Consider the following 15,402-nt stretch of genomic DNA (forward strand, 5'->3'; position numbering starts at 1 on the left):
TTTTTAATGTTATTTTGCATCCTCTAATTTCAATGACAGCAGATATTGTTAGTTGTATAACTGAGATTATCAAGCTTGGAGTTACTAATTACATGTAAGAAGTGTCCAAAGATAATAGGATAATAGACCCTTTCTTCTATTGAGACCAATAATGTTAATGTAGAGACATTCAAAGGCCTTCTATAACAATGGTTTCAAATTCAAATAGAATATAAAGATCTCTGAGGGCACATACTGACTTAAAAAACCACAAATTAGCATTACCTATACTCTATGGCACTTTTTTGGAGGATGGGAGGGATTAAATATTTTCCAATTACATTTTAATGTGGTTCTGGCCAGATTCAAGAGTATTTTGGATGCAGCCATAGTCTTCATATTTGACATTCACATTCCACAATTAGGGGCCCTCATAATCTTTCTCATTTTATTATTTATTTCCTCATGCTATATGGTCTAAATAGACAATGTTCTATCTCTTCGCCATAAATAATATTCATGTCTCTGCTTAAATTATTTTTTTGTAACTTAAGAAATCTTCCCTCTATATCTTTGTTTAGTGACTTCCTATCTATTGGTTAAAAACCAAGTAAAGTTTCACTTCCTTTAGGAAGGTGAAGGGTAACAAATATTTCAGACACAGAATTCATGGAGATCAACTATCAGACACAGAAAGATTTTAAAGGTATTAGCAGCTCTGTACTTATAGGAATTTTGTGTCTCGTTTTCACCTGGTTAATATTTATTAAGCAGACTTCTTCCCTCCTCCCTGCCCCCACAGACCCCTAGCTTTGCTTTCTATCTTTTGCTCTCAGAACTGTCATCAAAACATTTCCAATAAATGTTAGCTACCTCTATTAGAAAAATGCATACGCAATCATTGCCAATGGGTTTTTACTCCTCTCCTGATGATCCTCCTGACTCCCCCAAACATTTTTCTTCCATGTTCCAGGAACATCCTCACCCTAGAAGCTCATTCCACCTCACAAGTTGGAAGTGCACTCTCTGCCCCTGTGGCTTTTCCCTCTTAATGGCTGGTTCTTCCCAGTGGCTGGAAGCCCAGGCCAGTCATGATTCCTCTCCAGGATGTATTATTTCTTAGTCTTCCTCTATAAGCTTCCCCTAGTTTTCTATTTCCCTTTACATGGTGTCTTTTTTCATCAGAATTCTAGCTTCTAGGATCAATTAATCAATCAATGTGTATGAAGTGCCTATGTGTCAGACACCATGCTAAGTGCTAGGGATATAAAAAGAGGCAAAAGATAGTCCCCACCCTCAAGGAGTCTATAGTTAAATGAGGGAGATAACATACAAATATATACAAAGAAAGCTCTATACAGGACAGGTAGGAAATTTAAAACGAGAAGCACTGGAATGAAGATGGGTAAGAGAAGCCTTCTTATAGAAAGGTGAATTTTAGATGTGACTTAATTAAAGGAAGTTAGGGAGGTCAGTAGTTGGAGTAGAGGAGGGACAACATACCAGGTTTGGGAGATGGCCAAAAGCCAGTATCACAAGATCCAGGACTACGTGATGGAAGACTGGAAAGCTAGGAAGAGGCTTTGAATGCCAAACAGAGCATTTTGTATTGGATCCTAGAGGTGATAAGGAGCCACTAGAGTTTAGTAAATTGAGGGGCAAAACAGGAGGATGACCTAACCAGACCTATACTTTAGGAAAGTCACTTCTGTGGCTGAATGGAGAATGGATCAGAACTGAGAGAGGTTCAAGGCTGGCAAATCTGCCAGTAGATACTGCATGAGAGGACGAGATCCTGGGGGGATGGGGGATGGGGGGGAGTGAGAGTATCAGAGGAGAGAAGGGGGATGAATTTGAGATGTTACAGAGGTGAGATTGACAATAGCTTTGGTACGTGGAGGAGGGGAGGGAGATAATGATGAGAATGAAAATCCAGGTTGTGAGCCAAAGGGACTGGGGAGGATGGTGTTGTCCTCTGTAGCAATAGGGAAAGTGGGTGTCGGGGAGTTTGTTTGGGACATATTGTGTTTTAGTTGTATGCTGGACATCCAATTTGAGAAATCTGAGAGGCAGACTGGAAGTCAGCAGAGATTAGGCAATAAGGGAAGATTGCAAAGCCAGCTTGTTTTTGTATTCACAGCCTTAACACAATACCTGAAACCAGGTACCTGCTTAATAAATATTTATTGACTTCTCTTGACAATATTTTAATGAAGAAGAAAGGCTGTTAATTCTAGCACACTAACTAGCCCTGCTAGCATACTTGTGAATTTGTCCAAATATCTAGGAAAATAAACTTTAAATTAAGTTGTAAATCCCCCTAAACTCATAAAACTCTACTTAGCTTTTGACCTAGTTATAACAACACTAAGCATATTCCCCAAGCTGATCAAGGATATAGGGAAAGGTTACATGTATATGAAAATATATATAACAGCATTTGTTATAGTAGCAAAGAACTGGAAGGAAAATGAATGCCCACAGATGAGAGATAAGTTGAACAAATTAATAAAATGTCACTGGGCTGCAAAATGGTGATTATAAAGAATCCTGAGAAATTTGGGAAGATGAACTCCTAAAGAATAAAATAAGCAGGGCTCATTTACAACAGTGACTTCAATAGTGTAAAAGAAAATCATCGAAAGACTTCAGGACAAGAGCATGGCAGTGACATGTCCTTCCACCTCTCAGAAGAAAAGTGGCTGCACCAGAAATATGGGACAGGACCATGAGTTTTCAGATACAGCCAATGTGTTGTTTTATTTTGCTTGACTGTACTAACTCATTACTAAGGAAATTTCTACTAGGATGGTAAGAAGAAAGTAATTGGGAAGAGACAGTATTATTTTTAAAGTATCAATAAAATATTTTTTAAGAGTTGGAAGTAACAACAATGTCAAAAAGAATCTGTGAAACTTTTTAAAAGGAACATATCTATCCCTTGTTATAAGGTTGAAAAAAGACAATTTATACTTTGCAACACATCAAAAGTACAAAATAACCAATACTTTCCCAACACCTAGGAAAACCCAAACCAAACAGATTTGTGTGTGTGTGTATGTGTGTGTGTGTGTGTGTGTGTGTGTGTGTGTGTGTGCGCGCGCACGCGCGCGTGTGAAAAAATGAAAAAGAAGAGGTTTATGCTTATAAGTATGGAAGCTGCTTGTGGTCAGGAATTATTCTTTATTTTTGTTTTCCCATGCTCAGTTTTTAGAAGCGCATCTTATTAACCATATAATAAATAATAATAAATAAATGCTTGTTCAGTTTAGTTCTTATTTCCTCAGAATTAGACAAAAACAAACTTACCAACCAAAACAACTAATCTGTACTTCTCATTATTTTGTCGCCGATAAGGTGAAACTTCTTCATATGTTGGGACATCTGCTGTATCATACTGATCACTCTTCTTGCATTCATACATAGACTTGTTTGTCTTCTTATCTTTTCTACTAAGACGGAAGCTTCTTCTAAATCCAGCTGCAATTTCAAAAAATTATTTGTATTTAAAAGCATAGAAAAAACTTCAAATCCTGGAAAGAACCAATTACTACATTGTTACAAATGTGTTTGATATGTAATGGCAACATTCTAAATAATTTCATCCAAATGATGCTTTGGAAAAAAATCAATACTTCATTTATTTATACAGTTTACATTATATTAGTCCTTAGCCACAGTACATCTTTTTCAGTAAATCAATATACAACAACTTAATGAACCAAAATAAGTTAAGAATATTTTAATAAGTATATTAGTCCAATAGCTCTGATGTTGAAAACATCTAATGAGGAAAAAAAAAAAAAAGTTATACATAAAGGGACTTCAAATATTTAACAGGCATATAACCTCTTTTCCATATATCCTAGATTACTTTATAGTATGCATACAATAGTAATAACATCATTGTGGAATTGGTAAAATGGATAACTTCACAGAAAAAAGAACAGTCTAGTGAGCACTTAAAATTAGCTTTAGATTGTTTAGACAGTTTATAGACTCTTTTAAAGTACCCAAGAAAAACATTACTTTAAAAGAACTCTACATCTACTACAGTATGAATATATAGACACTTTATGATGAGATTTACTAAATCAGAATGATGGAGAGAATAGAATGCCGGACTTACAAGCAAGAAGACCTGCCTCAGATACTTGATACCTTTGTGATCCTGACAACGTAATAAACCTATTGCAAACTCAATGTCCTCATCTATAGAATGGAAATAATACTAGTATATGACTCACAGGGTTGTAAGGACAGGATAAGATGATAACACATAAAATGATTTTCAAGTTTTAAAAGTTTTATACAAACAAATCCGATATCAGTTCAACTTTGGAACATATGAATTTTTTTCCTGAAATTAATGTTACTATACTTATCCTTTTTGATTTTTCTTTTTTGAATGAAAGTATACCTGGTAGTAAAACTGAAGAATTTTGCTGGTTGGTATGAATTTAAATTTAAATGAAGGTGGGCAGCTAGGTTGTAGAATGGATAAAGCACTGACTCCGGAGTCAGGGGGACCTAGCTTCAAATCTAACCTTGACACTGGCTGTGTAATCCTGGGCAAGTTACTTAACCCCAAATCCTTGCCAAAAAAAAATTTATGAAGGGAGTAGGATGATACAATATCATATCTAAGTTATTAGCTAAGACTCAAAACAAAGGAAGCTTTATGTGTATTCTTAATTATTAATGACTAAAGGCAAAAGTCATATTACTTGAATAATGAATTACAATCTAATACATTCAAACAGAATAATTAAAATACAATGAAAAAAAAAAGATGCCAGATTCATTCAAAAATGGCATAATGATTTTAATTCTGGATCACAAGGAGTCATTTTAGATTGTATGAAGACATTCAAGTGATTTGGGATCAAGATTTATGCATAAAACAGTCTCAAAGGAAAGCTTTTGAAGATAGGGATCTCAGTTTGATAAGGTGATTCAGGAAAACAATTTTAGCAACACAGATGTTTGGGAAGATATCACAGAACTGGGTTGGAAGTGGCAAGATAGAAAGTTTTTTCTGTATACCAACTTTACAGAAAGTAAAATGCAGAGTAGCTGTACAAAATAAGAGAAAATCAATGTGGGGTTTGATGAGAAAAATTATACTGGAAAAAGAGGAAAAAAATGATTGTCAGACAAAGGCCGTCAAAACACACAAAAGGCAGGATGGCAAAAAGGCAAAGTATTGAAAGGCAGGTTCTCATTTTGGAGTCAGTGAAAGTACTTTGGAATGTACAAAGGAATGAGTTTCTGGAGATGTAGACGGATATATGAAAGGGCAGTGATAATATGGACAAAAGATAAGAAATCATAAAAAGAAAAAATAGGAAGAAAAAAGGAAAGTATGAATTATCTAAAGTTGTAGAAATCTACTTTGTCTCCTTCTCTTGTCCCATTATTTTAGTTCCATGAATGATGCCTCATTCTACTTATGTTCAATCTAATACAGTTCTGACAAGGATGTATCATGGAGTAACAACAGCTTATCCAAAAGGCATTCTCTACTTTGAACCATCAGGGAAATCTGCAATCAGAAGGCGGAAGGGCCTTTATAGATTCACCCAGTCCTATTCTGTCACTGAACCAGAGGTTGTAAGTAATATGCCTACAGCAGGGTCTTAGAGGCAGAGACAGGACTGGAATGCTGAGTTCTTGAACCTAGATCCAGTACTCTTTTTATATTTACCTTATAGCATTTTCACCAGAGGCAGTAGAGAGTCTGCCACTCTCTTCATTGGATGGTAATTCCAGACAAAAAGTATGGGTAACCAATTAGGGATTCCCAGTATCCAACTACCATTGTCACTCTGGGGGAAAACTAAGAAGAAGAGAATGGAACTCTTACAATTAAGAGTTTGCAGAGGTTCTGAACAAAATGATTACAAAATCAGACTGATTTTCATTTAATTTAATTGTTTCTAAATAAACTTTATATAATAGTTTAATTGTTTCTAAATACATTTATTTTTGCTTTTCTAAGAAGCAACAAAAAGTTAGTTGGGGAAAGATAAACAGTTCCATTTAAAGATACTTTAAAAATCTTCTAGAGCTATTTGGTACATTGCATATTTTAGGGATCCAACAATAATTAATAATTTATAAAATGAAAATGCAGTTTTATACATTTCTTAATTTTTATAAGCACCCTGACATATTTAATCTGAGATAAAATTAGTCCTTTAAGTAATTATTCTATATCCTTCTAAAGCAAAAGTTAAAACCCTAATAGATGCACACCTCAAGCCAATAGGGGGTACTTTGACTCTATTCCCAAGCAGCATAAAGTTAAGCATTTATTGTTAGATTCAGCTGAGTTCTGTGATTAAAGAAAACAGTTTTAAAAATTATGTCCATAAACTGAAAATGAGCAGAGTTCTCTGTAGATGACCCTGAGTATACAACCCAAGAACCACATAATCCTATTTCATCTCAAGTAAGGAATTCTTAGTGGCATCTGGCTTGAAGAAAAAAGGGAGTTCAGTCTAAGAATGCAGTTTTACATAAAATATATTTTCCTTATATTTCTTTCACATTTTTATAATTTATAATTGGCTCAACGTTTTTATGGACAGTATTTTTCCATAGTGCTTACCCACAGCTGCTAGAAATTTCCATTTTTTGGGGAAAAAAAAAAGGAATGGCACATTTAGTTTATTACAATAGGAGAGTGATATTACAGCACAACTTCAGCTGCAGATCAGCACCATTAATCCCAAGCAGACATAAGAGACTTCTCTTTCCTAAAGTGTTTTTCCATTAAGAATAATTTATAATAAATGTTAATTATTTTCATGGGTTTTGATTTTGTTTTACAATGTTTTTGCTTACTTAAGAATTACTTTAAAAATTCACAGAGAAGGAAAGACAGAACAAGGTAATCGAATGCTTTAATTGAGTTGGGTTCCTTAATCACAGTAATTAGCAACAGGAATCAGAGTCCATCCTGGAGGCAAAATAAAATAGAAGTTATTTAGTTCAAGAAGGGGGTATGCCAGACATATCCTGTGCTATGACTATGGCACTAAAAGAACAAAGTCTAAGAATAATCAAATGTCACACTGGAATATTCACAACAACAGAAAGAGCTGTTGAGGCCCTTATTTTTTCTGTTTGTAACATACTTTTTCAGAGTGACATATATTCTAATCATTTGAGATTAAAAATCTATAGTTTTATGGTAGGATTTTGAATACTTAAAATTATTTACCAATTTATTCATTCAATCATGCATGCATTCATTACATTTATTGCAAGCTTACTACATTAAAAGACAATTTAAGATACAAAGTCAAAAAGAACCTTTCAAACAGTTTAGAACAGGGGTTCTCAAACTACAATCCGCAGGCCAAATGCAGCCTGCTGAGGACATTTATGTGGCCCGCCCGGTTATGGCAAATGGGCTGAGGGGCGGAGACAGAGTGTGAGCTTTTGTTTTTACTGGCCCCCTATTTTAAAAGTTTGAGGACCACTGGTTTAGAATATAAGGAAGATAAATAAATATGTACATCCACAAAAATCTATAACACAAGAAAGTTATCTACAGTAGTTATTAATTACTGCCAAAAGGTACACATAGATTAATCTGTTCTGTAATCTCATTTTTTAAAATATTGCTATAATAGCTTCAAAAATCAAATCAATTAGGCAGATTTTAAATCTAGGGATTCTCTAGAAAAGTTAGGTTATTTGCATCTGTTTAAATTTTTTCTTCTAAATGTTAAATTTTACACTTAGATTATGAGTAATTACAAAGTCTTGCCACCTTAAGTTTTGAACCAAATGTAAATGTACGATAGTGTTTATGTTTGCCTAACTTCAAAAGAGTTAACAAATATCTACTAAAATTTTACTCCCAAATCTTTTCATGGTATGGAAGTTTTACTGGCTTCTTAAAAGCTGTGCTTAGCTGAATACAAGCCATGATGGCTTGGTGATGCAATAGCCTTTGGAACTGGAGTCTGAGGTCCAACATTACTTGATTTCTTACTATATGGATGACAAGTCACCAGACTTCTATCTGCCTTAGTACCGTTCTCCCAGAGTTGGTGTAGATTCGGTGAGACATCATTTATCAAGTGCTTAACCCAGGGCCTGGCCCATAGAAGATGACCAACAAATGTTTGTACCCTTGCATTCTCAGTCTGTTTCTAATCAGCAAGACTTGGAGGGTAGCTTCTGCAATGGATTACATATCTGTTTTCTGAGGTCTCACCGGGGTCAGCTCACCATCAAAAAGCTGGGCATGCAGGGATATTTTTTTAGTCATGGCAAATCAAGACTATTAAGGACATGAGAGTATGTTATCTGTGTCAGTTAAGGAGGCATTCAGAAGGGAAAGATATATTAGTGACACTAAGCCTAATACACCTGAGGATAGTAGCATGGTATAGTGAAAAAAGATCTAAGTCTGATGACAAAGGCCAGGGATTCAAATTCTACAGCTGATATTTATCCTTGGTGTGTGATTTGAAATAAGTGGAAACCTCCCTGGATCTGAGGGAGTTGGACTCCATGACTCCTGAGATCATTTCCAGATCCAGTTCTATAATACTATGATCTTAAAATAGACAGACAACTCAAAAATTTGAATAATTTTTTTTCAAAAAAATTTGAATAATTTGAAACTCATGATTTCCATATATTGAAAAGCTAAGTTTTAGGGAGTCATAGCCTTAATTAAACATAAGATCTAAATTTTAAAAATAATAATAGTTAACATTTACATAGTGATGTAACATATATATGAAGTCCTTTACATATATTACTTTCATTTAATCCTCAAAAGAACCCTGTGAGGCAGGTTCTATAATTATCACTTTTAAAAGATGAGGAAATTAAGGTTGAAAGATTGCACAGGGTCACTTAGGTAGCAAACATTCAAGGCAGGATTTGAAGTCAGGCCTTCCTGAGTCTGGCACTGACTACTTTGACAGCTAACTACTTAAAAATAAGTAGTAAAAGCAAAATGAACGCAATGGAACTGAGCCAAGAATTATAGTACAGTGAGAGAAAAGAAAAGTTTGCCATGTTGTTGGCAAAAATAAATTCTAAAAATTAATAATGGAACTTTTAAGGTTGAAGTACAATGAACACACAGGAGAAAAAAAAAAAAAAAGGAAAATGGCCAGGATTTTGGAATTTAAGATGGTCTCATTGTTAGAACTTTAATTAAACTTGAAAAATTATATCATTCATTAACATTTTACTCTTCTAGTTCTGTTAGTAGTTTAAAGATAATGACTATGCTTTACATATATATATGTACATATTATATTAATGTACATATGTATGTATGTATTAAAAGGAACATGCCTTATTTTTATGCATTATTTATAACTTAAATGGACTATATGGTAAAAAACAAAATCTGATAAAATTCAAGACTAATTCCCATCCTATAATAGCTAAATGAATAACATCATCTGAAACTAAATAGTCTCTGGAAACATACAGTGACATAAATACATACTTTATGGGGGAGAACATTCTTTGATTTCTGTTCACAAAAAAGAAAATGAACACATTTTTAATGCTAAAGTTTTAAAAATAAGTTACTTCCTAACTCTGCAAATATTCCCTATATATAATCTAATCATTAGAAATAAACAGCAAGTATGATTTAAAGGAATGTCATTATTAGATCTCTAATGTTTAAATATCACATATAGGTAAGTATTATGTAGGATGCATGACCAAAAATAAAAATCAGATCAAGCAACTTGGATAGTAATTCACATTATAAGTGAATATTTTTAAACATATAAAATAAGACTCCACAGTCTATTCCCTTAGACTGCATGACTCCTGAAGAAATGAAAATCATAAAAATTTTCAAATTCCTCTTTCATTTCCAATATCTTTCTAAGCCAATTTTCTGTTTTATTTTGCAGTGGAAGATCATAACTGTGATCGAAACACAGCTGCCAAAAATGCTGTGTAAAAAAATTACTCATCTCTAAAATAATTTGATTCTTTTGGTGAAACAGTAAGCATGCTCTAGTTTTAAACAGCCTAGTGACTATCATGAAACCTGGAAAATTCAAGAAGTATTCCTGAAACCTCCCATTTAAAAATATTTATACATTTTTATCTGGACATTAGTAACAAAAAATCCAAACAGCTTTAAGTCATTATGAAATTATTTTGCCCACAGTAAAGCACTGAAAGTTTCAATTTAAAAATAATCTTACTGCATTTCTTATACCATCATGATAACAGACCCAAAGCCAAAAAACAAAAAACAAAAAAAACAAACAAAAAAAACCAAACCTCTAAGCAATCTAAAACAAGTTATAAGGAAGTTTATGAAATATGATAATGCTATTTGAGTGTAGCTTCAATGATGTTAAATTACTACATAGACAAATAGGAAATTTGAAATGAAAATACTAGCAGCAGCAGCAAGAGGAAGAAAAAAAAAAGATGAATGAAAACCTGTGAAAAGAGTTTAAAGCAATAAAGCTGATGGAAGAAAGGTCTTAACAAATTAGATACCTCTGAAGAGGCAGATTATTGCTGTCTGTGTGCACACTATAAAAATACAAAAATGATCAAAATACATGAAATACCAAAATAAAACAATATTTGAAAATAAACTAAATAACTTCTCTTTCACTTATTGATTTCATAGACCCAAAGAATAATTTCTGAATATGTAACCCATAAATCATCCTAAAAACATCAACTGGTTCAAAAGACCTAGTGTGAAAGTGTAAAGAACAATGTTCATATACTATAAATACCTTAAAATCTTAATAATTTTGTTCTCAAACTAACAACAAAACCAAAAACTTAAAAGTACTGAATAAAATTTTGAAAGCTACAATATCAAGCAATTATTTTAGGAAAAAAGAGAAACACATGCAAATATATACATGTCTACACATGTATACACACACACAGGCTTAAGTGGAGAAAAGTTTTTCTGATGATGATGGCAAAAACTGTGCTTACTGTCCAGTAAGTAGGTGCCATCATGCATCCATGACAAACCTTAGGAAAAGTCAATCAGTTCCAAAAGTCAATGGCTCCTCCTATTTAATTTGAAATGATGAAGGGAGTGGGGAAATCATAGTATATTCACACAAAATAAAAAAGTTTTAATAAATAAGTTTAAAAATACACTTTCTTAAAGATATATTTTCTTCAACTGAAAACTTGCTGGAAATAACGTTATGCCATACTGTCAGAGGAAAAAAATTCCACCCAGTATGCCAGACTTGTTGGAATTATCCAGAGGAGCTTTGCTAACTCAAGAGAGCCAATATGTTAATAGAAGAATTCATCTACATTTTGCTGAATAAATTCTCTTTTTTAAAGGTAACATAATACCTACTCAAAGGTAAACAAAAAATGCATTAAGGAAAAGATTAAATGTTGTGGCAAAATGGGATAATCATTTATAATAGTTATTCGATGATTATAAGCTAAACAATCTGGCTTTTGACTCTGAATATGCTAATGGACAAAATTATACCTATCAAAGCAGCCTTAAACTCCGGAAATATTTTAGAAGGAGTAACATATTTAGAAGGAGTAACATATCTGTACACATATATGTTAAATGTAAAGCAATAAAACACAATGAAGATATAACATGAAATGAAGACAGATTGAATTTAAAGCTTTTAAAACTTAATTAGTATTAAAAAAAAAAATACGAAGCACTTCCATTGAAGATGGAGTTGGAGAAAAGTTTATATGACAGCAAATTTTTGGATGGGTTTTATGAGCTGATATTTACCTATTAGATTAAAATTAGTCTAGTAGAGCTGAGAGAAAAATACCATTAGATAAAATACTATATCAACATAACAAAACTGGCTCCAGGACAAGTTTTGAATTTGAAGAAAGTATGATCAACAAAGTTTAACAAATATAATATAATTAAACCATACATTTTCTATTCAGTCTAACCCATTGCTAGAAGGAAAAAAAAAAAAAAAAAACCCTCTTCAATAAAGGACAAATGATCATCCAGTCTTTGCTTGAAGAATTCCAGGAACCATTATTTCCCAAAACAATATATTCTACTTTAGGGTCAATCTAATTGTTAAGAAGTTTTTCCTTAAATTAAACCTAAATTGACCTTTTAAAGACAATGCTAATGTACTGTTCCTAGTTATACTCTCTGACCTTAAATGGAACAAGCCTAATCCCTTTCCTGTGACATTCTCTCATATACCTAAGGTCACTTTTCACATCTTCTCTTAGTGTTCTCTAAGTTGAATAGCCATAATCCCTTCAATTGATAGGGAATGAATTTAGGCCCTTCACCACTGTTCTAATAAAATAACTGAACTTTAAGAACACACATTTCAAACTGAAATGTATGTAGTTTTTTTGTCTGTAATCTTTTAAATTTTCAATGCACCAAGTTATTGACTTGGTCTGAGAATTGTCCTTTGTCAGGTCTGGTGATCTGATTTTTGGTTTAAAAAAATGACAATGACTTATCATTTTCTATAAGACAGAACTGTTCATTGATTAATAAGAAATATTATGCAACATAAAGTTCTGAAGGGCAAATCCTTTCTGTAAATGTTGGCCAAATAAAAATCACTCTAAATTCCAAAGATCTTGATAATGGAGGATAGAAATCTTAATAGTTCTCCTATTCAGCCATTACAACATAATTACTTCACCAATTACATTAGTGAAAAAAATAAAACAATTTTACAACTATTCATGGGGAAAAAAACACAACACAGCAAAACAAAAATAAAAGTACAGAGAAATTTAGGTCAAGAAGTTGTGAGGGAAAGGGCCTAAACAGAAAAATCTCTCCACAACATCCCTAACACATATTCCTCCAGATTCTTTTTTTTTTTTTATTTTTAATCAAAAACCCTATTATAATGAAAGAAATATTTACAGCAAAGGGAAGATCACTACTTCTCTAAGAAGGAAATTCCATATTTGGTGAGCTATAATAATTAGGTATAAAAAGGCAGTTGAGTTTAGTTGATTAAGTAGTGGAATTGAAGACAGCTAGACCTGGTTTAAGATTTAGCCTCTGGCAATTATTAGTTGTATAGGCTAACTTCTATATCTCTGAGGTAACTTTCTAGATATTCACTGAGTCACAGATCTTCACTTGATCAGTCAACATGTATTAAGTGCCCATTTTGTATCAGAAAGACAATAGCATTAAGTGGAATCAGCAAGGGCATCTTGTTGCAGGAAAGCTTGAGCTGGGACTTAAGGAAGTCAAGGAAATGATGAAAGGGAGATGAAAAGGAGAAAATTCCAAGCGTGGGAAGAATGGGCTTATGCTAGCATTATTTTGTGGTGCTAAGCAAAGTAAAGTCTGCTATATTTCATGATATATATTTCATGATATCCTCAAGGACATGAAAATGACTATTCAACATCTACTAAGTTTTCTTTTCCTCAAAAGGAACATCTCCATTTCCTTCAGATGAACCCGGTCTGGCATGGTCTCTGGTCCTCTCATAATTCTGCTTGCCTTCTGCAACCCACTAATGTAGTTCCCATCATGGGACACCCAGGTGTGAAAATTATAGTTCTACGAGCGTATGAAGGGAAGACACATGGGCTGTCACCTTTCTGGACACAGTGCCTCCAGAAAGGCTGCCTGAGAGCCCATTAGTTTTCTCTTACTGCTGCCAAGTTCCACTGTTCATAAATTCTGCACTTGGAATCAACAAAAACTTTCAGACCTTGTTGACAGTGTTGCCTCCTGCAGCCTATTCTTGTACTATTGATTTTTTTCTTTTAAAGTCAAAAATATGAATTGACATTTAACCTATTTAACTTCAAAAAAAAGTAATGTAATTAGGAAAATATAGATAGCAGTTAGCTTGAGAAAAATCTTTGTATTAAATCTCTCTAATAATCAAATATCTCTGATAGTCACAATATATAGACAACTTAGAGAAATATATGATCAAAAAACATTTCCCAACACAGAAATGGTCACAGGATACGAACAAATAGAACTGAAAATTAATAACCCCTATGTGAAAGAATTTTCTGAGTCAATAGCATTAAGAATAATGCAAATCAAAACAACTAAGGCTTAACCTCACTTCAAATAAATTGGCAAAGGAGACAAAAGATAAGAGCAAGCAATGTTGTAGTGGCTGTAGACAGATGGTAATATTTATGCAATGCTGCTGGAACTATGTATTGATTCAACCATTCTGGAAAATATTTCGGAATTATGCTAAACAAGTGACTAAAATTTCCATAATTTTTGACAAAAGACCCCATTTCTAAGCTCCTAAGAGTTAAATGATAAAAAGATATCACTCTCCACTCCTGCACAAAACCAAAATACTTATACCAGCCAAGGTCTATAAGCAAAACAGATAGCCATCCTTCAAGGAAAACACTCAGTACACAGTAGGTACTATATCAATGCTTCCCTACAGGTAATGTGAAAATAAATGTCACATTTTTCCTTCAAGGAAAGGTTAGCCATTGGGCTATCTCTGAAGCTCGTCCCTTAGATTTCACTACTCATCTATTCTGATGGAGATATCTCTATACCCAACTCCTCTTCTCACCACTCTGAATATTCCCCCCGCACCACAAATTCATTATTTCAACAAAAAGAGCTCCTTATTAACTTCCCCCCATCTCCACCGAATCTTCCCTTTGGAGAAGGGAGGAGGCAGAATTGAGAAGAAAGAGAATTCCAGGCAGGAGAGACACAATGAAAATGCCCAGCACAAAGGGAGTCTTGGGTGACTGAGTCATAGAGTCATGTGGATAAGGCAGGGAGAGGCAGTTCAGAAGGGCTGGGGGAGGGTATTTAAGGATAAAAAGGGACTTTATGTTTGGGAGCTTACTGAGTATAGGTGAGGACACAGACCCAATTTGATGGATGATCAAAGGATGGTCTGGAATGGGGAGAGACTTGAGGTGGTGAGACTCACCAGCTGGCTACTGCAATAATTCAGACAGGAGGAGGAGAAGGTGTGTGAGAAGTGATGTGAAGGGGAAATAACATGACAACCATATAGTCATGAGTGGTAAGTATGGGGGGAGGAGTTAATGATCTCAAGGCTGCAAGCCTGGGTAACTGGCAAGTTTGTAGCAAAGAAGGCTTTGGGCAAGGGGTAGAGCTTAGAGGTGACAGAGGAGGAGAGAAGGTGGGTTCCATTTTAGATATGTCGAAATGCCTACAGAAAATCTAGTTTGGGATGTCTAATAGATTTCACAAATCTTAAAGTGCTATATAAATGACAGCTATTGCCATTATTATATTCAGAAGCAGCAAGATGGAATGGAAAACAGTTGTTAGAATTCCATCCCTATTCCTTAGAATTTCTGTGACTTCTGACATTTACTCTTTCAGGACCTCCATTTTCATAGGATAAAAATAATGGGATTGAACTTGACCTCTAACATCCCTTTAAGGTCTATGTTAAATAT

The 15,402-nt window shown here is 33.8% G+C and overlaps 1 protein-coding gene across 3 annotated transcripts in view; it reads right to left on the reverse strand.

Annotated features, from left to right (window-relative positions):
- MPP7 (MAGUK p55 scaffold protein 7) overlaps window positions 1–15,402 on the reverse strand; it is a 237,113-nt gene that overhangs the window by 28,309 nt on the left and 193,402 nt on the right. For all 3 annotated transcript variants that reach the window (XM_074267011.1, XM_074267009.1, XM_074267010.1), the window contains one exon: window positions 3,289–3,459. In XM_074267011.1, the coding sequence (XP_074123112.1) occupies window positions 3,289–3,459 (171 nt within the window). The remainder of the gene's footprint in view (window positions 1–3,288; window positions 3,460–15,402) is intronic.

Source organism: Sminthopsis crassicaudata, chromosome 5, assembly GCF_048593235.1.
Source record: "Sminthopsis crassicaudata isolate SCR6 chromosome 5, ASM4859323v1, whole genome shotgun sequence".
Lineage (NCBI taxonomy): Eukaryota > Metazoa > Chordata > Mammalia > Dasyuromorphia > Dasyuridae > Sminthopsis > Sminthopsis crassicaudata.